Source organism: Numenius arquata, chromosome 24 (assembly GCF_964106895.1).
Source record: "Numenius arquata chromosome 24, bNumArq3.hap1.1, whole genome shotgun sequence".
NCBI lineage: Eukaryota > Metazoa > Chordata > Aves > Charadriiformes > Scolopacidae > Numenius > Numenius arquata.
Window position 1 is genome coordinate 159,023 of NC_133599.1, and position 24,313 is coordinate 183,335.

Here is a 24,313-nt window from a genome sequence, read left to right on the forward strand (position 1 = left end):
TCCTTATGAAGCTGAAATCTTTTTAAACCAAAGTAATTCTATTGAAAATTCAATTTTAAAAGTTTCAAAACTGTTTTAACATACTGAAACAGTAGCTACTGAAAATAAAACAGTCTAAAACGACAATTCTGACAAATTTAAAATGAATGCAAATGCAAGATGACTTCAGGTAAAAGTGTATGCATTTCAAGAGCTTCAGTATTTCTTCCACTAAACAATATTCTTTTGTGAATTATGTATTAAGAAAGAGAGAGCAATTTTGAAAGAACAGACCTGAATTTCTTTAAACACAGTATTTCTAATTCCAGACTTTTTTTTTCTCTTTTTGAAACAGCTTTCTATGTAGTTATACTCATTTCTACACTTAAAAATAGCTAATTTGTGTTCCGACTTTTTATAGCATCGGGAATGAAATATAGAAAATGCTCTGCAGGTTGATGTAGTTACGTAACTATAAAGGTTATATGTGTAAAGGAAATGAATGTAGTATCAAACATACTGAATATGACAGAAAAATGCAACAAAGTACTAACTCGGAAAGAATAATAATACTGTGGTTATACTAATCAAACAATGCTAGGCCACTAGTCATTTTTTTCATTTTAAGTAAAGAGCTTTTCAGCTTCTTTCATTTTTCTTTTCCTGTCCATTTTAGAAACTGCAGTCCATCCAGCCTCTCGCATTTTTCTCATGGTTTTAAGTTTCAGTACAGAGCCTGGAGTTTTCATGTTTGATGTAGTTGGTTTCTAGGAAGAAAAATAAAGCCATCCATTAGTTTCTATAACCAGTTTAACAGTTCATTTTGATCTGAAGAAAAGCTAAGGTACCTTTTTTGGTGTCATGGCATATAATTGTGAAGCTTGAGGATAATCTTTGTATAATTTTTTAAACATTTCTTCCTCCGAGACCATGCTCTTAAATTAAAAATAAAAATTTTGCTTAATCACACTATATTAGAAAATATATTTTCTTTCCCCCTAGGAATATTAGAGTAAAAAAAAAAAAGTTAAGATGTTACTATGAAGCCTCAACAGTTCAATAAAAACAATGTTAACAATCATTATAGAAGTTAATATATGTTTTTATATAGCGGAACTCTGTTCCACTGAATTTCACTGAATTTTTTAGAGTTGGAAGGGACCATAAAGATCATCTAGTCCAACTCCCCTGCCAAAGCAGGATTGCCCAGAGCATGTCAGAGCATGTTACTCAGGACTGCATCCAGGCAGGTCTTGAAAATCTCCGTTACTAATTATGTGCATATAAATACAATTCCAGAAAGAACCAATAAAATAAAAATATACACATAAGTATCATCTTGGATACAGAACTCCACATGCTTTATATACATTCTTAGATATAGCAGTGTGCATAAAGAACTGTTAAGTGCACTATTTGATCTCTGATTTTTACCAGGAGGTCGCTGTGTTCAGAGCTATCTGACTGAGCATCCAGCCGTAAAAGGACTTTTTGCTTTTTCCTCATGCACTGTTCTGAATGCAGATTTGTGCTTTCACTTTGCAGTTTATGTACCGGAGGAGTCTTTATAACATATGTCTGGGAAAGAAAAAGATGGCATTTAAAATTACGTTTTCAGTGGTAATTATAGAATCTAAAACCAAACTCATAACCCAGTTTACAGACTGAGTATCCAGGAAGACGCTAGAGAGATGCTGTGGAACAATTATCTTTCCATCCAAGACATGAAGCAAATTAAAAAAAAAAAAAATTCCTTTTTTTTTTGTTGTAAAACAAGGAGAATGAACAGGAAGCTGTGGAAGAATCGAGTTTTATGGCACTCTATATACATGTAACTTCTTCATGCTTACCTGCAGAAATTCAGGTTGTTCCAAACCAACATTCAAGAAAATGCAAACAAAACTGCAGGAAAACATTTTCAGGAGGACATTGATAGTGATATCAAGAACAAGACTGCTTTTACTTAAATAGTTCTTTCGCTAGATGTTAAACCTCTCAGACACATTGCAATGGAACAATGCAATCCTTTTTTAGAAAGGGTAACATAAAAATGGTAGTTGTTTCTATTGTTAAGATGTAAACATCACATATAAGCTTCTGACAGGGTAGAAGCATAAGGTTTTACAGTTACGATGAAGCAGTCAGGAATACTTTGATAATTTTTACAGCTACGCAAGCTAATTTCTGTTCCATAGAGAAAAAATATGCCTTTAAAGACAATACTTTTAAGACTAAGTAAAAGAATTCTAGAGATGTTATTAAATTCACTGTCCCTGTAGGACAGGAATTGTTACTGATCAATGATAACAAACAAATCAAGTAACTAAGCTAGAAAAATGACACACAGAGCCCTGACACAAACTGCTTTCTAATATCGCTGTGGAATACTTTTTGGTTTTTTTGTGGCTATCTACCTTTTAAATCTCTGCTTATCACAACAAAAAAGAAATAAGCATCTACAGAGAAGTAAGAAATACAGTCAGAAAATAAAACAAGAACAATTCACTATTACGAGTTACAAACCTTTAATGATGGACTACCCAAGGGACTTTTTGCAGATGCTGAAGGAGGCTTTTTTTTCTTTTCCATCATGTCGACTTTTATAGGAATATCATTTGGAGACTTTTTATTTTTTACATTAATAGATGCACAGTCCAGATCTAAATGAAGTTTAGGAGTCTCAGAAAAATAATTTTGTATTTTCTAAAATTAAAAAGGTTTAAATTAAAAGCATTTCCGTGTCTTTGGTCGAGTGTACATAATTTATCATGGAACTTCAATCAGATTGCATACACATAAATATTACCAAATTCTAAAATTGATTAATGATAAGGTTAAAGCTACCTTGTGCTTCTTTTCATCTTCAGGAACCGTATTTTGAGAGGGTTCTTTTGCAAGTTTCTCCTAAAAAAAGAGTTATGTGTTAGGAAGTAAATATTTTATTTGAATTTAGTTCTTGAAAATCATCTTGGTGTAATTACAGAACCCAGTCTACAGTCATACTGTTACAAAGTTCACACAAACATACGACCCAGATTTAGTCGAACTGCAGCATTCAAAAGACATGACAGGTCCTATAGAAGCCTTTCTTGTTGCCGTTCACTGCTCTTCTCAGTTTTATCTCCATATTGGCTTTGGCTTTCATCCTGACATCATCCTGACATCATCCCTGCAAGCTTGGACAGTTCTTCATAGGGTTTCAATCTCTCCCTGCTTCCCCCATACTTACCAATGAAGGCTTAATGCAAAACACTCACTGCCACCAGAAATGAGACATAATGACTTCAGGGAGCATCAAGCTCTTGAAATCAGACAGCATGTGAGAGCAAGACCTAGAATCAAAAGTGCACTTCACAGCTGTCCTTATTATACTGCATAATACCAGGCCAAGCATGTCACTGATCCTGCTATATTTAGTTAAAAAAATGATACCTTCTCTTCAATTTCTGCTTTAAGTTGTTCCTTAAGGGATGACAGTTCACTTTTCAAACATGACAGCTCACTTTCCTAAAAACAATTAGGTAAAGGATAGGGTTAACTATGCTTAAAAGAAAACAGTTCATGTAAGACAGTAATTAATAGGGATATTAAGTATAAACAAAAGAAAATTCCATTTGCTCAACAGAGCTGACTTAACCATGAAGTTAGCATGCTGAGAAGTACCTACAATTCCTTTTCAGAATGATTCAATCACTAGAGTAACAGATGATCAGAGAAGCAGTTACCAAATTAAAAAAACCAAACAAACATGTAGGCTTGAGTCACACCGCCTTCTAAGAAAAAATCTAACTGAAAAAAACTTTGTGAAGAAATATTCTGTGAAGGGTAATGTCAGAAAAATATTGCATTTTAAGTAGATGCTGTAGAACTACACTTTTATGAAAGCCTTGAGGGGATGTTGGGTCTCAGAACATTTCTCAAAGCTAAGCTTCCTAGAAAGGAAAAAAATATGCAATGCAACTCTAGACTTGAAGTTTTATTTTTGTTTGTTTGAAAAGGAGTTGAATACTACTAAGAAACAGATACTTGACCAGAACTATTCAAGGTAAGAACTTAAAACACTTGTGAGAACAGCGGGGTAGAAGGTGTGGAGTGGAATCCAACTATTTAATACAAGTTTCTATATAAAATAAGTTTCTTATTCAGACAGTGAGGTTAGACCATGACACACTGTCAGGAAAAGTAAACAGAAAAGCACAGCTATTCCCATTTATTTTTAGAAGCATCTGGGGTTTTTTAATGCACATAATAAATCTGTAAGAAAATAAGAGTAAACAGAAATTAGTGGGTTGATCTTTACTGTACAGTCTCACTAAAGCAGCCACTTAACCACTCCAAGGATTAAATAGGAAGAAGTCTAATATGATATTTATAATTATATTACACCTTAAGGACAGCAGACCCTCCATTTAATTATCTATGCTGAAGAGTATACCTTACCAATGATCTTTTTGATGATAACTGCTCTTGCTCTTTTATTTTATAAAGTTTCAACTCCGTATCTTTTTCTTCAACCATTTTATCATATTCACACTGTTTAAAAAAGAACACCACAAAACAAAACAGAAAACCATAACAAACTCAAAGCATTTGACTAAGTGTTACAATTATAGATCTACCTAGTCTTAAAACGTTACTCATTTTTTCAAATAAGGCTCTAGTGAAGATTTAGAAACCACTATGAACAAACAATGATGCTTCAGCAGTAACTGTAAACTGAAAATGCACAAGCAGTATTATTTTGTGGGTTGACAGAGAATGCTTTATCTCTAGGCAGTGGTACATGTTCTGGCACATAAAAGCTAGCCATATTATTTTTATTAATGGTATCTGCTAAATATACTGAAAAACCGAGTAATAAGAAATGTAAATTAAAATGTTATCAAGGAACAGGACGGTATCAAAGGAAGGCTGAATATAAAAAAACAACCTTGCAAAGCACAAACCTATATGCTCTTTTATTCAGTGTCCATATATAACACCTTAAATAAATGCGGTCTGCAGGACAATTTCAAAAGGCCAACTCCACCATTGTTGTCTTACCTAAGGCATTATTGGGTATTCCAAGATGCTACCAGTTCACATCATGTGATTCCTAGAAATTTAGATAAATGGAATTTATCTGCCAGTAGGCATGTTTTCAAAATCTGAAGATGAATTTAATTTTAGGTGATGAAAAGTTAAGCATGTGTTCAACTTCATTTTCCTAGACTCAGGTCTTTATTATCAAGTTTCACTTTCTAATTCATAGACTCACAGGATGGTTTGGGTTTGAAGGGACCTTAAAGATCATCCAGTCCCACCCCCTGCCCTGGGCAGGGACACCTCCCACCAGACCAGGTTGCTCAAAGCCCCGTCCAACCTGGCTTTGAACACTTCCAGAATATTTGTAATAGTCTGGATTTGAAAGGTTTTTACTTAGCATAGTATCACACATTACAAATCACAGAAATCAGTAAAATCTCTTACCTTGTGTTTTTCCATAAGTGCCACCATTTCAGTTATCTTGTGTTGACATCGGATATCAGTTTCTCTCTGTGTTATTGTTGCTTCATCAGCAAGCAACCTCATCTTTTCTACCTGTTAGTAACAAGTTTCATTTAATTAATGAACAATTAACAACAATGTATTTTTAAAAGATCTTAGTTTCATTTCTTCTTAACCCTGTGGGTGCAATGTAAATATAGTCTCAGTTAGTGTAGTCTTCATTTGCTTTTAAGATGCTTTTCAAATCCTACATCTTTTACACATATTGTTAAAATGTGCCAATAAACCTAAATTAAAAGTACATCCATTTTTCCATGGTGGACAAGTGCCATTTCGAACCACAAGGCCTTTTCAAGCACTCTTTTATCAAAAATATTTTTTGATATTACCATCAAAAAAGTCTGGGTAGGAAAATACTAATATGGGAAAAGTTATAATCTAATTTGTTTATGCTGTATTTATACCAAGAATAGAATTTCTGTGAACAGTATTTTGACAAAAAGAGTTTAAACTAGTTTCTTATTTCTAAAGACATATACAAATACTTCAACTTAAGGATCTAATGTACTAAAGCTTTGCTCACATGCATACACAAGAAGTTCCATTTATGTTGAGAAGATTGCTAGGTAAGAGCAAGAAATCTGGTCGATATAGCTTCATAAAATGATCATACATCAAAAAAATAATTAAAAGGTGCAGTAAAAATTCTCACCTCTTCAAGAAGTTTATTTTCATTTACTTTCTGTGTTTCAATGTCTTTTTGATAGATGTCAACTGTTTCCTTATATTGCTTGTTCATATTTTCCATCTCTAACTGTAATTTATTCACCTTTTGAGAATGCAGAATTAATGCTGTTATTTGTTCAGGAATGAATATATCAAGAATTATTTTTTTACCTATTATTTTCAAGCAGAACCACTCTGTTACTTTTCAGGTATATGACTGACCTATTTCCTATTCAACGTTCAGCTTTTTTCATAAAGAGTTGAACTTTGGCCTGAAGCAAGTATGTATTCTATGTGAATACACATAGAAAAAATGGCAACACCACAACAGGAAAGACAGCCCATAAGAGTTTTGTGCACCCCAGTCAATAAGACAGTCCTAAAGCTAGAGGCCAGTCAATCACAAAGAATCATTTCAGTATCAGGGAACCATCCATTAGCAATCTATCTGACACTATTCTGCCTTTTGCACAAAGGAGTCAACGTTCTAATGAGGGACTTACCATTGCATAACACAGTAAAGTAACTGCCTGAAGTGAGTAATATATGTATTTCTTTTAATTGCTTTTAATTCTATTTCAATGGGGAGGCATTAGTGAATAACATCCCGTATGCCATCAATCAAAGAAAGGGACTGATTAGGAACATAATTCCTTGAGATGTGATTTCCATCTCTTACAAATGTCTGACAGCCCAGTCAGCATCCAATGATTAAAAATTGAAGTATTTTACAAAAATTACGGGCTCATTCCTGTAAAATCTGTATCCCAGATCCATAAAACAATTAAGAAGGTGCTTAACATATTATCATTAGTTACACTGGGACTTAAAACATTCAGACTTTGTGCTTTACCCTCATCTTGTACATGAAGTTATTTAAACCTACCTTCCCTTCATAAATGCTTGTTTTCTTGCTTTCTGCAGTAATTTTCTTTTTCAGCACCTTATTCTGTTGAAATAAAGTAAAATAAACACTATACTTTAATACGTTAATTGAATTATGTAATGATTTAACTGCATCAAGTAGGTAGGAATCTTCAAAATTCTGTCTTTCAGCAAGCAACTAACTTTTTTTGTGCAGTTCAGGCTCCAGATCAATTCTCCAAAAAAGAATGCTCAACTACTCTAATAATACTGTTACTTCATGACCTTATGAAAGGCTCCTCATTGGTGACAAGAGAATAACAAGAGGGTGCAGAACGGGAAGAAAAACTAAGATGCTGCTGACAGAAAACATGCAGATGTCATGACAAAAAAGACAAGTTATAGATTTTTAGAGTACAGTTATTCACAATTTGTCTTATTGGTAACTGATATAGGTCATTATTTCACCTATATCAATGACATCATGTACTAAATGAAAATAGTAACGGTTTAATAAAGACATTATTTCTGTAATTGCATTTTTCAAAAGTAAGAATAATTTTACAAATCAAGTAATTCCAAAGGTGACTCCTTAATTTGCTCAGAATTAGGATAAGAAAGGAAATGTTATAAATTACGTAGGTATATATAAAGATACCACACCAGACAAAAACTGTTGAAAAGTAACAGTTACCACAAACTACCACGTTTTATGTATTTGTGACTTTTAAAAATGTACATACCTCCTGTTGCAGCTCTTCGATGCATTTGGTTTTATTTTCCACCTGTTTCTTTAAATTATTCAACTAAAAGAGATAGTTCAAACATTAATTAATAAACTCCTAAAAAATTACTCTCTGTGTTAGATTACTGTCAAGGTTCTTAAACATGCATTTGCACAAGTCTGATCAATTTCAATGGGACTGAAATACACTAAGGTGTTACAATGACTGGAGTTTTAACCATAAAGTACTACAAGAATTTTGCTCGCCCAATGTCACCAACAGTAGTGAATATCATCATAGCAGTGAATCAGTTCCTCAGTGGCTGTAGAGTTTAGAAAGAAGAAAAAAAAAAAAGTAACTTTGTAATTTAGAAAATAATCTTGCATGAAGTTCTCTATAGCCCATGAAAAAAATGAGTTTTCATACCTTATTTTCTAGAATCTTCAACTGCTTTTCCTTTCTTGAAATTTCATTTTCAATACTCTTAGCCTGGAATTATAATTGTAAGTCTAGTCAAAATATTAACAGAATTTTTGTACTCTCCTAAAGAAGAAAAAGGTTTTATGGCAGAATTGCTATTAATCACTACATGACATTTACAAAGCAGTTCCCTCAAAAATTAGAATTAAGCATATTCCCTATTTTGTATTTGTGAAAAAAATAACTAAGTTATCATGCCAAGTCCTGAGTATCTTCTTTGACTTTTACAATGAAATTTTGAAATCCATTATGATTTAAAAAAAAGGTGTACTTTGAAACTACAGTATTAAAGCAAAAATATTTGAACATACTACTAAAACTCGTATTACATATTGAAAGCTAATCCATACCCCATCCATCACTAAATGGGTATATGGAAATAGAAAAAGAGGGTTCTCTGTTTGCCTGAAATCTAACAAATCTGGACTTTTAAGCCTTGATGTAAAGAGTAAACATCCTACTGAAGGTCCTTGTCTTTTAAAATAAAAGGGCTCAGCATGTGTACATATGTTGACTCAATTGGCAGCAGCACTGAAAGAAAACTTCCGTAAGAGACTACATATTTTCATGATAAAGCACATGATATAGCATACATTTTCTTCTCTTTCATCCAGTTTACTTTTAATCTCTTCACCTTTCTTTGCCATCTTCTCCTTCAAAGACTCCAGTTCATTTCTAAATGCCAAATTAACAAGCATAGTAAATATTTACTTAATAACTTTAACTCCTTTCTCTACTGCTAAATAAACCCACTTTATTTTCTACATAGAGCTGCTAATATTGATGAGAACTTCATAAGCTGTTCAATGAAAATGTTCTTAAAATGATGCAAAGTGACTGCTAAGTTAATGTCTGATCTTTACATACTTTTTGAAAGTACAGAAAGATATTCCCCTTACCCAAGTAAAACATATTCTAATTGTAGTATCGTAATGCATATATGAAACGTGAAAGGCTGCCTGTCTATTGGGTTGATGATACAGAGACTACTTCAGAGAGTAACATTTAAACAGTTTCACCATTTCACATTGAATCCCTAACCTTTAACTTCTATTTTCATTTCCTTCACACCTAAGATGGTAATGCAGAACAGGATAGCTCTCTTTATGTAATACAAAGCTATGGCAAAATTGTTCCTGTAGCAATAGGTACTGCTAATTTGTAGAAACTTCTACATGGCCAACATCAATACTAAATAGTTTCTATTTAGCTATATAACCTAAAAAAGCACTGACCTAAAAATCAGAGAAAGCAGTGCATGAACACAACATTTAGACTAACTCTGAAGGAATCAAGTGTACTTTGTTTAATAATATTGTACATTAATGTTTGGTTTTACTTGCCTTAGCTGGCCATTTGCTTCTTCCAGGTTTTCAACTAACTGCTTCGTATTTTCTTCTTCTTTTCTACTATCCTAAATAAAGACCCATCAAAGTAAAATGAATAAAATTCAAAGTGACATCTTAAAAAATTCAAATCAATCTTAAGCAGTACCTTGACCAGCCTTATTCACAAGGGTAACTGCACTTCCTTTGTATTTTAAACACAAAAAATAGTTCAGATACTCTACAGAACCATATCAAGTTGCAGTTTACCATATGATTTATATTTTAAATTGAATGTTGTCCTTTAAAAATAGCTGGAAGTTTACAACTTACCTCATGACTTTCTTGCAGTTTCTTGAGTTCTGTAACCATACCACTTTTCTCTTGTGCTAGTTGTTCTTTTTCTAATAAAAGCTTATTGATAGACACTGCTAGTTGTTCATTCTTTAGCCTAATTTAAAACAAATGGTCAAGAGAAATAAGAATGTGTATTTTGAACTTTTCTTTTAAGTTAAATTTATCTGTTACAAAATGTTACATCACGATGAAAAAAGTCAAGGCCTATATCTACAAATTTAAGCTTTGCAGTAAAGTTATACGGAGGCAAAAAGGCGACAGAGGAAAAGGAAAGTCAACTTTTGTATAAATATAACGATTGTTGAAGATGATGTAATTAAATATCCAGCTCAAAGCAAGTTTAACAATGAATTCAGAAACTTTTTCTTCATGTTAACCCAACTAAGTCACAGAGACGTGGAATAATTACACACAAATAAATACAGAGAACACAATTTATAAATATAAGTATGTAATGGATGTCATACTGTGTGCATAGGTTCAAAACTTCCATTAGAAAACACTCATAGATTATTTCACTGTATATTAACATAACTTCTATGTAACACACAAAAAATTTAAATTAATACTGTATTTTCAAAAATGATCATACGCCTCTCGTTCAAGATCTGTTTTCAGTGTCATAAGCTGTTCTAAATAATTTTGTTCCTTTTCAGCTGTACTAGTCAGCTGTACTTTCAAATCATGGATTTCTTTCTGCAGAAGAAAAAGAAAAAGAGTATACGTATGTAAACTGCAAGTCATGAAAGCTATCAGAAATAAACAGACAAACAAAGTTTTAAGATAAAACAAAACCACATACATGCCATAAATTAACCAGACTGTATCTTTACATCTCTCTGGTGTGATGTGAAAGTAGTGTGAGATAGCGAACCCTGATACGAATGCTAAACGTATCCCTTACTGTAAGTCTAACTAACCAGTCTGCTAAATTACTGACAAAATTGTCTTTCCTTGGACCTAATTTTAAATAAAGACATTTGCTTCAGACATCATAACCTTTTGCATTCATCTAAATAAAACAAATTAAAATAATAAAAAAAAATAATCACAGAATCCCAGTAGTATGTGATAGAATAGCACGTTTGGATGCATCCCAAACCATAAAGCAAAACTCCTCCCTCATAATTTGCTGCCATTACAAGATAAGCCTTGTAATGTAATACATTTTAAAATATACAAATGCTTTGAATACTGTTTCCTCCAAGTAACTGGTGATACACTGATACCACAGGCACTGGCAGGCAGTTGAGGGAGTTGTGGGGAGGAGGGAGAGAGGGAGGGAGAGAGAGGTTAGTTTTTAAGCACAGCACATAATAAACTTCTGGAATTTCTCACCACAGAAGGTTATGGAGGCAAATAGTATGAGGAGGTTCAAAAACAGATGAGATATGAACACAAACAAGTCCATAAACTGATAGGAAAGGCAAAAGACATGGATGTGTCCTCGAGCATCCTTGATAAAGCTACTGTAGGAATATAAGGGGTATGGACCAGTCAGGTCCTCTCCTACAGAGTACCTTCTGCTGTCACTGTCACAGTACATTGGGTGGAGCACTCGTCTGACTGTGGTATTTCTTACGTTCCTATATATAAGTGATCTTATATATAAGATATCTTATAAGTGATAATGTGTAACTTAACTATTTATAAAAACATGCTACTATCACCCTTTATTCAGACCTCTCTGATTTGGAGAATATTTTTCATTTCTTTATCCCTCTCCTGCAGATTTTCTACAGTAGACTCAAGATCTTTCTTCTTCACTAGCAGTCCTTCGACTTTTCCCTGTTTAAGAAGATTAATGAAACTCAGTTTAGAAAAGTCAATGCACAGTATATAAGGAACAAACTTACATGGTAAAATGCAGACCTAGTTTCACACTCTTATTTTAGCTGATGCAGTCTCTTGTTAGACTTGCAAATATAATATCATAACTAAAATAATTCTTTATTAAAAGTGTACTTCATATAGCTTAGCCTTCTGTAACAGAACACGGACCTATGTCACAGTTCAGCAGGGTTCACAGAGACCACAGCTAATTACCTCAGGAAACTTCCCTACAAGTAAGAACATAATATCCGGTATAACAGGAATATAAGGAACAGGGTGTTATAACCCAAAAGACCTTTCTGCAGGTTCTTAAATGTTTTCTCTGAAAAGAGACATGCATCAACACAGTGCACTGTGCTTTCTAGATGCTAAATGCTGCAGTATGGAGGACACCTTCATAACTAACACCCCACAAACAGCAAAATAATCACAATGGATTTGTGAAGTGACAAACCTATGAAACCTATGAAATTGCTTCTTAGTTCCCTCATTTTGTCACACATAACCTTTTCACAAATTCTGCTGCCTTTTCTGGGTGGCGTCAGAAGCTTGGTTATTCTTTAAACACCAAAATGAGGTAAGCCTTTACAATGCTTAATTTTTAGAAGATTATTATGAAGAAAGCTAGCCACTCGAGGAATTATCTTTACTGTTGAAAATTAGTTGATCCCTCAGCCTTACATGTCATATGCATGGTACTCACAAGGTTTGAGCTAATGTTCATAACAACAACAATAAAAAAGTATTTTTCAGAAAGGTTAAGAATGAGGGAAGAGTCAGGACTAGGCATAACTAAAAATGTGAAATCTTTACGTCCAGAGGGAGTGGCATTTGAACAGCTGTGAATGAAGAAGGAAATGACTGGAAGTGTTGACAAGGAAAACCAAAACAAAGCAGAACAAAACAAAATCAGTGGAAAGAATCAAGCCCTTCAGAAAAAACAATGAAATCATCTGAAAGACAGGTAAGAAAGTTTAGTAGCAACATTAAGGCAGACTAGACAGCATTTATATGTGGCATTTAAGATACTTAAAGAGCAAGAGAGACTTCATATGAGAAATGCCATGAGACTAATAAAATGAACATTTACCAGTGTTTCTGACAGCTCTTCAAGTTGCATTTCTTTGTCACATTTTAGTTTAGTCATCTGTTCTACAACACATGTAATGTAAAATTAATTGAACAGAAATTATTTTACATATTTAGCAGGCACTATAAAACATTTATCCCTTTGCAGTACTCAATTTTCAAAACTTGTTGGACTAAGTTCAGGAATTGTAAAGCTAAATTGTAACCTAAATTATGGCTTAATCTAAACAGAGTTGAAAAAATGCTTCAGAAAGACATTAGCAAATATATATCTGAAGAGAAACTAATTACTTGTCTTAAATACAATCCAGACCATATTATGCTTTCCACAATCATGGCTTCAAATAAACCGTGGACTGTAAGAACGTTTACAGTCTCCAAGTATTGATGCATTTGCATTTTTCCAGAAAAAAACACAGACACTGAATATATTCACATGGATATGCTGAAAAAGGAAACCACTTACTAGACTTAATAGTAACTTCAAAATGTTCTCTGTGTGCACATTCACATTACTGGGGTTTTTTGCAAGTACTGGATACCAAACTCATTTTTTCTCTGGAATTCTGACAGGTCGCAGCTCACCTTTTTTTAGACAAGCATTAGCAGTTAACTTTTGAACACTTATCTTTAGATGCCTCCAATACATGCAAGGACATCAAACTGTATTTCTCAGCTATCACATCAGGATTAGAGACATATGCTGCACACTGGAAAAACAGTGCTAAAGATAATCTCTTATTCTGGGGGCTAAGAAGCGCAATCTAGAAATCACAGGGTATCAAAGCAGTATTTAAAGCTAACCACTGTCAGTGTAATTCTACATCCAACATGAGGAGAGTGGTCTGTAGGAAAGCTTAATGTATGTATTTTGTCTCCACTACAAGCTCCAGAAGTCATTCCTGGAATCTACTGCTCAGCAGTCTAACGCTACCTCTCGAACAGGTCTGCAGTGCTATCAGCATTAAGTGGAAGAGTGCAGAGAAACCAAAATGACTTTCAGGAGAATCCATACATGTATGGTCTTACTATTGGAGGTCTGCATAGCACTGCTGTTTGACTGTTGCCTGCTACAATGACTACCAACAAAACGGGACTCAGATGAGTAAAAATAAATTTCAGCATTCCTGGCAGCTACAGGGTACTATAAAGCACTTTTCCAAGCAATAAGGACCTCAGTCTATTTTTAGGAAACAGAAGAAAACGTTTTTATTTCTACCTAGCTCATTTTCTTTCTTTCTACAAATCTTACCCAGTTCAGCAGACTTATTTCTGAGCTCCAAGGTAAGTAGCTTTGACTCATCTTCACATTTCTCCAATCTAAGAAAATAAAAAAAATAAAATTGTATAGTACAAAGCACTGCACTTGAAACTTAAAGGACAATAAGACAAAGTCTTACCACAAACATTTTAAGAAAATTTGCCATTCAACAGGCAGGTGATATACCTGCCTGCAACCTGTATCAAATTTCTCTTTTACAACTTGAGAACAGCAGGCATAAAGTAAACAAATATATAGATACATAAACCCGTATTTCTTAAAAATAGAATTATGAAAGTTGAGGGAAGGGAGGCAAAAATCTGCTTTCTTATAGACCAATATCAACGAGCACAACTGAAAAAATTTACATAGAATTCTCTGCATTTAGATCAGTGTGTCAAAAAAACAAATTTCAGCTTCATATCCGTTCTTGGATTTGTTGTAAACTGCAACTACTTAGAAGGCACCTTAATGCCATGTATCCAAAAAAATCATTGTTTCTTGAAAACCTCAGTTGTGATAATGTACTAAAATACATCTTGACTGCTCTGTTCTCATTTTTAGAAAGGTTGGTTTTCATTGCTATCAGGTTCTTTGACAAATACATAATTTTTAAAACTACAGAAAACCTGAAATACATTAATAATAGCATTAAACAGTACTATTATCATATATAGAAGAATATGTTCCTCACTAAATGTTCCATTAATAAAAAACTGTCAAGTACTAAATGAGATTACTGCTCTTTTAGTTAAGAGCTACATCCATACAAAATCAAACAGCATAACTGTCTTCAAGTGCTAATAATTCAAATAACCAGATAGGTGAAGGAATTAAAAAAAAAAAAAAGTTATTAGTGATTACAAGAAAAGTAATTACACCAAATCACATAGGAAGTTTAGATTTTATTCCCAGCAGCTCATTAATCTAGTATTTTACTTGCAAGATCATTCTTTGAATTTAAACTGTTTAATTTACCGATTTTGCTCTTTTTGCAGCAAGCTTTTCAAATTGGAAATAGAAGTCTCAAACTCCTCTCTCAGGGATTCATGCAAAGCCTTAATTTTTTTACATTCTTCCACCTCTGCTTCCTTTTCTCCAGTGACCTGAGCCAGTGCTTTCACTGCAGTCTGCAACTCTGTTTCTAAGCTCTTTTGAGTAATCTACAAAAAATATATATATAATTTCTAAACATGTTTTGCAACAAACAACTGTTTCATATCTAAAGTATCAGTAATTATTTATGCAATTACTTTTCTAATCTATTTACACTGGAAAGTTATAAGCAAGCTGCACCTCTGTTTTTTGCAATGAAACTTTGGCCTCCTCCAGTTCTGCCCTCAAATGTTCTTGTTTGATCTGGGATTCTTTCAACATGTCTCCTTCATGTCCTAAGCAAAAAGATATATGCTTACACTTAAGCAAAATAGGGTATTTACTAAAACAATGCTTGCATTTCTATTTTAAAGATAAATACATTCCTACACTTCAATCAAATTACATGATGTATTCATGTTATTGTTAAGTAAAAAGCCTCCAAGATGATTATTCAACTTACTAACAGAAAGCAAAATGTAAAGTTACATATATTTATAAAATTTAACAAAATACAGCCACTTATATATATCTGGTATAAAAAGGATACTAAAACCTTCCTCCCTACTCCCCAGGGAAGGGGAGGCTGAAAATTGCCTCAGTTCTAAAGAACAAAGGCACTTGCATCATATACTAGAAATATTTTGTTACATAGATGGCTTACAATTACTGAAAATCAAGTTCTGAAAAGTAAGCTTCCTCAGTGGCACCTGACTGTAAGTTTGCAAAACTCAAGCAATGTATTTTCTGCTTGCAATCTTCAAAAGTTCTCAGTGCTTGACTCGCCCTTAAAAAAGAACCCCTTCAAACCCAGTTATACGTCCAACCCCAGTCAATCCTCTGCCTACCTGCAAATGAAATTCCATTTGAAAGCGGTAACATTTTGGAGGATTATTTGGCAAAGATGTGAAAATGTGTCTTGTGGAACACAGAACAAGGCTACTATTTAGGGACTACTGAACAAATATTACACTTTGAAGATCTTTCACTAATTTGATTTGAAACAGATCGATCCAGTAACCAGGAAAAACACTTATCTATTATGGTGCCCTATTTAGTATATGACTCCAACTGAAATGGGAAAAATCTCTGGAACAGGGACAGGGCTATACAGTGTTCTGGTAAAACTTACTTCTGTTACAGAAAAGGAATGACAGGGCATATGGCACCTTTCCAGTAGCATAACACATTCACCCTAGAGTTTATTGAAATGAAAAATCCCTCTCAATGAAGCTGTTACGTCAACACAAAAACATGGTTTACCCTAAGCCTAAAGGGAAAACTTTTGTTAGGAAATAAGGGCCTAGATTTTATACATATGCAGACTACACTACCAGTCCCGATCCCCCATCAGCAGCTTCTGCTCCACACGAGAATATGGCCTGCAAGGTCCAAAATTCTGCTGCTGACTAGTAACAGGGTAAAATTATCATGACCCTGTTTCCTACACTTCTATAACCAATTAAACTTTAAGATAGCACAGAAAACTCTTACTTTTTGCTTCTATTAAGTCAGCAATCTTATCTTGTGATTCCTGCAGCTGAATCTTGATGTCTCTTATTATATCATCTTTTTCATCACTCTGTATGGTAAGAACTGAAATCTAACAAAATTAAAATAATATCATAATGAAGTGTAGAAAAACACGACAGATTCTCATTTTCATTTGTGCACTGTGTATAATTAGCATACCTAGTGCTGTCATTCAAGTTAAACAAGGCGGTCAATCTTAGTCAATTACTGATCACGTCATATTACTCTGAATGAAAAAGCATGAATTCCAACAGACTAAAGATACTGGAACATCACTAAAGTTAGCAGAATCTGACTTAAATGCTGCTCCAGCTGTTATTTTTGTCCTTTTTACTGATGCCCAGAAACACTCCTTGCCCCTTTGTAATGTCACATCCATCCTCAGAAAAACCAACTCTTGACCTTCTCAGACACAGACAGATGCTCTGCTTCTCAGACTCCTGCTTCCAAACTAAACACTCTTACCACAATTAATTTCTTCAACTTAATCAGTCTTCCATCATGGCTATCTCATCACACCGCTACAAAAAACCTACTCCAATCTCAGATTCCTGAACTCTCTTACCAGCCTGTCGTCTGATATGCATAATAATCCTTCTTCAAAGTTCCTTCTTACCAGATATGAACTATACCTTTCTTAACGTTGAGGAGTGATGACTGCTTTGCTAATTTTATGCTTCTGCACAAACAACTTTTATGAAGGCAAGCGTGTGAATAACATAGTATGGAGAACAGAAAGAGTATTCAGTGTTTACATGGTACATTAAATCCTGTCACTAAGATGTCCCTTGTCGTGATACAGCAGCCTAATTCACATTTTATTCTAAATAAGTAACACTGAAGAAACATACCACTGAAAGGTCATTTGCAATATTAATTTCCATCCTTCCAAAATACAAATATTTTACAAACAACCAAGCACTTTTAAAGTAATTGTTTTCATTTGATATATCAGTAAGTCACAAAAGCAAAACAGTTCAAGAAACTGCAAGATTTGTTTCAAAAACAAAGCTGTGCATATTAGATTGTAAAACTGAGCAAACCTGCTTTTCCTTCATACTGACTTCCAGTTTGCATTCTTTTTCAAACTTGTCCACTTTTTCTGCTTCTTCATTTACTTTTGAGATACAGTAATATCCATAGTTAATACACCAGCTAAAATATACTCCAAGTTAAATACAATTTCCAGTTTAAGATTGCTTATAATTGTACAGCTGTACAATTTATTTCCTAAAGAGTAACTGTTAAGGTCATGTTTGAAATTATTTTCTAAGCAAACAAAGTAATTTTTGCACCAGCTTTCCACAGAATTAGTCCATTATTCCATGTATTACTTACTAGTTTGTTATAAGAAACTAACAAAAAAACACATGTAAAAATTAAACAGGCACACAGTAGCATAAATAAAGCAAATGAAATTAAAATTTCTGTAGCTGTAGACTAGGGCACTATCATTTAAATAAACCAAATACATAAAATCAGTGATCTCTAGACTGTACTTCACAGACAAAACTTAGGCTTTGAGTGACTATTTGAAAAACAAAGTTCAAAATCTGAGCCAGTGGAAAAACAGTAAAAGAACCCAGGTATTGAATAGCAGGCAGCATGAATAAAAGAGTGTCTGCCACAGTGTTACAGTTCACTGTTCTAGCACTTATCTTTCTGGCCTGAAAACTGCATGCAATAAAATCTACGAAGTACAAAATTGTTAAGCCTGCAGCATAAACACGATAAACAGAATTCTCACGTTTGAAACACATTGCCAATCTGGTGTTCTCTGCTTGCACACGAAGCTCTTCAAATGCCGTTATCATTCTCTAAAAATAAAATTCAGTATATACATTCAAATAAAACTAAGTAATGAAGAATTACATTTATGGTTTGTTGTTAACAGAATGTTATGATTATTCAAAGTTGGAAGTTTAAGAATTTCTATACTCAAAATCTAAACAATTTCAAGGAAGAAATAGTTTTACTGGTCCATGGTTGCAGATGCCTAACACAATGGAGGAGCAGTTGTGCTTCTCTTAGTTGCTACCACAACCTGCAATTAATATTTAACCATTATATCATGTACTCTCTGACTCTGCTTAATATCAAGTTCATCACTCCCAAAACGATGCCTTGCATTTCTCTATTATAAATATACTAGGGTCTTATCTTCCACGGTGGAATAATTAAAAAAATATGATGAACTAATTTATTTGGTAAGACTGCATTTCTTTTGCAAATTAAAAAGGTAAAAACCCTCTTTACGTAACGGAATATACTTCTGATTCCACACAAAATCACAAGTTCACCAAATTTTGTTGTGTCACACTCAAAACTGAAATTAACTTTCTTTGTTTATCTTTATTTTACATGGCTCTGTACATTAAATAAAATTATCTAATAAAATAACCTTAATAAACCTGACCCCAAAACCTGACTGAACACAGCCCTATGCAACCCGCGCTACTGGATCTTGCTTTTAGCAGTGGAAGTTCTCCAGATATTCTCCAGAGGATACTTCCAACCTCGGCCATTCCATGAAAACACCAGTTAAGTGAAACAGAGTACAGAAAGACAGAAGTTATAGCAGCCACCTCACATTAAGCAGATCAAACATATCACACAGATCACATGGATCTATAGCCCAAACACTGTTGCATTTTATCCAATGAATATGCCCTATACAAAAATAATTCTTGAAAAGGTTTTGAAAACCTGACTTCCTGCATCACACATGACAATTCTAATTACTTCATCAGAGAACATTCTTTGTACGAATAGTATCTCAACATATGCATGTAACTCAGATATCTCAAAGTATCCATGTTATTTGGATCCCATTTGAGCCTTTTAACAAGCTACGTCACTTACTTCAACATTGTTATTAAGTTCCACGTATAGTTGTCTTGTTTCTTCTCTTTCATGTTCATCTATCAAAGTAAGAATGTACCATAGAGTTTTCCTTTCGAAAAAGAACTCCAGCTGTCCAAGCTGCTATGCTCAAACAGCATAATGATTAAAAAAGGAATTACAGGGTCTTTTCTTATTTAAAAAAAAATCATTATAAAACAGGGTGACAAAAGTTATATAATTTGGAGAAAACGTATATTCCATTGAAACACCAAGAAAGCTCAGCTTTTCAAATTTCCTTCCCAATCTCACTTTTTCTGTGAATACTGTAATTCTGGCAGAGCCACCTACAATTTACCTCAACTGAGAATGTATTTGGAACAGAATGACAGCTTTTCTCCTTCGTGAATTTAGAGAAAGCTAGAAGTACATTTAGTTTCATGAATCAAAATTTAAATAGCATTTACATTTGGTGGACTTCTCTGTGAAGTGAGTACAGGTTTCCTTGAGCAGATTACATAGATGTCTTGAAGCACTGCTTCTAAAAGAGGAAAAAAATACCGTAATATGTTGTCACAGGAATGCATGGCACTTTGAATACCTAAGTAGTAACAATGTAAATGCCCTGATGACCCTTAGAATTTAACAGCTATATGTAACTTCCCATATTAATACAATTCTCAGCATAAACACTAATTATTTTCACAAAAAATATACTTGACTGTATTACTTACTCTTTTAAAAGATCTTTATTTTCACATATCTCATCTTCCAGTTTTAAACTTAGTTTTTCATTTTCAAACTAATTTCATAGGGAAAAAATATAAAAACACATTGTTATTGAAAAATATAACAGAAATATACAATTCTCAAATCTCTCATGAAAAAGTAATTTTCTGCATCAGAAGACAGAAATCTGCTTTAACAGTTAATCTGCTTAACTGTTTTACAGTTTCCTTGAAAGACATTAACAATAAACCATAATTTACCATCAACTGAAACACAGGTATGTTATTCACACATACACTCAAATGCTACATGTGCACACCCCTTCTCAGAACCATTTTCTCAAGGCAAAAGTCAAAGAAAGAAAGATGACACAGGTTACCAAAGCCAATGCAAACACAAACAACAGAAAAGGACCAATAACTTGTTTAAAATGTGTAATTCAGTCCCAATTGTAGGTATATGTACTTCTGTCCATCACTTCCAGTGACATAAGAAACTGGGATAAAGCAGAGTGCTCTATTCCCTGCGTGTGCTGAATACAGAAATACGCATGAGCATACTTTACACATACCAGGAGAATGGCAGTTTATTCAGTCTTGAATACGTTTCTGCATATACAGTATGATGTGCATGTAAATAATTGATGGAATGCACATTGTTGAAAAGAGGAAAACCATTTTTAAAAAGCAAAATGTTACTTTTTCCTTTACTAACAGTAGAGCCATAGGTCATTGGTATCTAGCCAAATCTAGATGACTTCGAAGTCATCACATTAACAGTTCAAAATTTCTTCAACCTCTGCAACATTCTTTAATTGTGTGAATAATATTTTCATATTAAATCAGGAAGAGCTTTCTCTTTACTCTTTTTAAATTTATATTGTACAATACTGGCCTGCAATTCCTGAATGGCTTTACGCTGTGCTTCAATAATCTTTCTATTTTCTTGCAGTTTTCTTTCTTTCTGCTTTAGCTCTGATTCTACAGTTAGTTTCCACCGCTTGATCTTCTCAGCCTCTTTGTAGAGTTTTGAATACAATTCATTCAATGTTTCTACATGCTATTAAAAGAGGTTCCACAATTTAATATCAAATGCTATTTAATTAATAATGTTTTGGATACATATTTATCTTTTAGAAATATCACAATTTTTTTCCACAGATGGTGACACAAGCTTATATAGTATCAGGAACCACAGTTTAAATCTTTGTGTATCCACTGTGTATGTATCAACAGACATTACAGAACAAGAGACACAAACACAAGTGAAAAATACCCCACTGCCCTCAGATATAGCGACATTGCTAAATAGGTAGCATTAAAGATAAGGATAACTGCACTCCACCAAGTCAATAAAAGTTTTGCTAGAATTACCAGTAGAGCCAAGATTCCTTGTTAGATTCTTCACACCATTTCCCTCCTCTTATTCGGACAGATACTGCTGAGTTAAGTAAAAGCAGCCTCTGAGATCTTGTCCGAGACTACTCATGATACGTTTTTGCAGTTAACTCATATACAAAGCAGGAAGGAAAACCAACCAACCTCGTGCTCTCAGAACATCTTTAAAGTGCTGTACAAACAGCACTTGCTCAGTGGTGTAGGCAAGTAATAGTACAATAGGCCACAGGGCAGTTCTGCAGTTTGTTTCAGGTATGATGTCACCTAACACTATCCTTGTTTTGGCTGCATCATAATACTATTACAGTCCTAACTGTACTTTAATAGCTGCTAAGGCTAAAAGAAGTTTAGTCCTCAGGGATATAAAAATGATTAGGAGGACTGCAAGAAATATGTTCCATTGTTGCAGCAAACAGCGTTTCGTATCTGGGAAGCACAGGAAACTACCAGGAAAAAAAAAGAAAAAAAAAAAAGCTTTACTGAGCTATACCAAAGCAGAAGAACATTGGTAAAGATGCTGTGAGAAGAATCAAATGATTAAGGAAACCACTTCACTAAAATCATTGTTCTATAGATGAAATAAAGCCAGACAAGGTAATCAGGATAACCTGCTTGGATTTTCAAAAGAATACCCTGACTTCAGTCCATCTACTTTTCAACAGGCTATTTGGAACCAGTTTCACAAAGATATTTAAATGCTTAAATCCTACTTTGATTAAAACTCCCATACTCCCCAGGCACTTTAAATAAAAAAAATAAAAATAAAAAAACCTCCACACAACTTGGAAAGAACCTTAATATTTAAAGGTTTATCTCCAGACATGTTCACTGAATCACAAATACCTCCTCTGAGCGATTCAGCTTTAAACAGGAGAGAGAAAATTATTATTCCCTTTGACTACTTCCTTTAGCCCTGAAGTACCTATTAGAATAGTGCTTTAGACACTGTTTTGGGAACAAATTAAGAGGCCCTAAGAAATTAGATATGCAGAATTTATACTTAGCTGACCTCTTCATCTACCTCAGAGCAAAGTTTTACTTGCTGTGAAATCGCATCTGAAATATGAAGAGATTTTGATCAATGTATTTCTAAAAAAATAACAGTGGAACTGTATATAACAGTGTTATAGCTATGAAATTGTTAAACTACTCATGAAAAATGTTGACTTTATTAAAAAAATTTAAACGAGCATGCAAGGTAAATGCTTATTTTACCCTTACCTGAATCAGTGATTTCACCACGGTTCGCTGTACTCATTACAAATGGCAAATTAAAATCATCACCTGGGCATTTGTTAAAACCCTGCACAAATTTAAAAATTAATTTCTTATGGGTAGATTTGTAAAGGAGGATTATAAAACCCAGAAAAAAAAAAAAGTACAGCTAATGTGAAAATAGAATTTTCCATTAATAAATCAACTACCTACAATCTTCAAAGCCCAAGGTATTGGTAATGGCTTTGGAACTTTGCTTCTTACTTCCCAGTGGCTTTTCAAACTGTTGGTCTTTTGTAGTTTGCTTTATAGACTACACTGTGGCCAAAGCAGAAGCTTTTGATTACAGGAACTTACTAGCTACTGCATACCTGTACACAGTTCCATGGTAAAGGGCTCATTAACCAAAACCAGTTTTTTTTCCAAGTCCAATATTTGATACTTATTTTTTGCTTTATTCCCAAGAGTACTTGTAAACCACATCTGATTATGGTTTAGTATGAAAATTTCATTTTACAATGTGTTTTATAAAATGTGTTTTTACAATGTTTATTCTGTGTCACAGAAATAGTGTAACTCATGTCCTGTCAGACTATTGCATTTCAACCTAAACACATTTCATAAGGACCTTCAACATGAAAAAACATCTTGTTGAATTCACCTAACTCAGATCACAGTGGCAGAACACGTTCACTGCACACTGGATCTGGTGGGACTGCCAAGTCAAAGCCAGAAAGGGTATCCCAGTGGTGTACTTCCCACTTACTGTTCTGAATTACCCACATCAAACACGTATTTATCATTGGTGATGTACAGTTAAAATACACAGCAGATGCTTGAGAAGACGATTCTCTTCGGTTTTGATAGAAAAGGTCTCTGAAGTGTTCCCCCGCAGCACCAATCTTAACAGTTTCCAGGAAAGTAAGTTCAGCGCACATCCCTTCCCGTGCTTCCCAGAACTGGCGGTTCGGGGCTTCCCTTGAGGACCACCGGGAAGGATGGTCCCCCCGAGCCCCCGACGGGCCCTCCCACCGCTCGTCCCCCGCCCGCCTGCCGTAGCTTCCAGAGAAGCACAAGGCGAGACAGGCGGCAGCACCCTTTACCTGACACTGCCCCGTTGCCCGAGTGCTCGCCTGGGGTTTGACTGCAGACACCTGGCCACTGCTCAGGCGCGGCGGCACGAACAATTTAAAGGGTTTTTCTTTTTCCATGGCGTCGGAGAAGAGGGCCGCCCTCAGCGCCTCACGGCTCGCACGCTCACGCGCTGCTGCTGAGGTGGGGACAAAAGGGCGGGAAGCACCTGACTGCGCGCGCCGGAGGCAGGAGAGGGGAGGGGCGGGGCGGGGCGAGGCGAGGCGGGGCGGGGCGGGGCGGGGC

At 34.5% G+C, this 24,313-nt stretch overlaps 1 protein-coding gene across 1 annotated transcript; it reads right to left on the reverse strand.

Moving 5' to 3' along the window:
- Positions 1–602: 602 nt before the first annotated feature.
- Positions 603–24,147, reverse strand: SYCP1 (synaptonemal complex protein 1). The gene is made up of 31 exons (XM_074163466.1): positions 24,040–24,147; positions 22,943–23,024; positions 22,731–22,777; positions 21,219–21,383; positions 20,330–20,397; positions 20,063–20,136; positions 19,617–19,675; positions 18,502–18,571; positions 17,798–17,871; positions 16,716–16,824; positions 15,423–15,517; positions 15,105–15,289; positions 14,118–14,185; positions 12,867–12,928; positions 11,627–11,731; positions 10,536–10,639; positions 9,920–10,037; positions 9,605–9,675; positions 8,855–8,936; positions 8,208–8,270; positions 7,800–7,862; positions 7,079–7,141; positions 6,179–6,295; positions 5,449–5,559; positions 4,420–4,512; positions 3,412–3,486; positions 2,824–2,883; positions 2,503–2,682; positions 1,414–1,557; positions 828–914; positions 603–746 (listed from the first exon to the last, which is right to left on the reverse strand). Exons 1-31 carry the CDS (start codon positions 24,145–24,147, stop codon positions 603–605), a joined length of 2,946 nt encoding a protein of 981 aa, XP_074019567.1.
- Positions 24,148–24,313: the final 166 nt, after the last annotated feature.

Coding starts and splice junctions, on each gene's coding strand:
- SYCP1 (XM_074163466.1), bottom strand. CDS start 24,147: ATGGAAAAAGAAAAACCCTTTAAATTGTTCGTGCCGCCGCGCCTGAGC. Junction 15,518..16,715: donor TGACTTAATAGAAGCAAAAA/GTAAGAGTTTTC, acceptor CTTTTTGCTTAG/GACATGAAGGAGACATGTTG. Junction 14,186..15,104: donor CTGCAAAAAGAGCAAAATCG/GTAAATTAAACA, acceptor TTATTTTCTTAG/ATTGGAGAAATGTGAAGATG.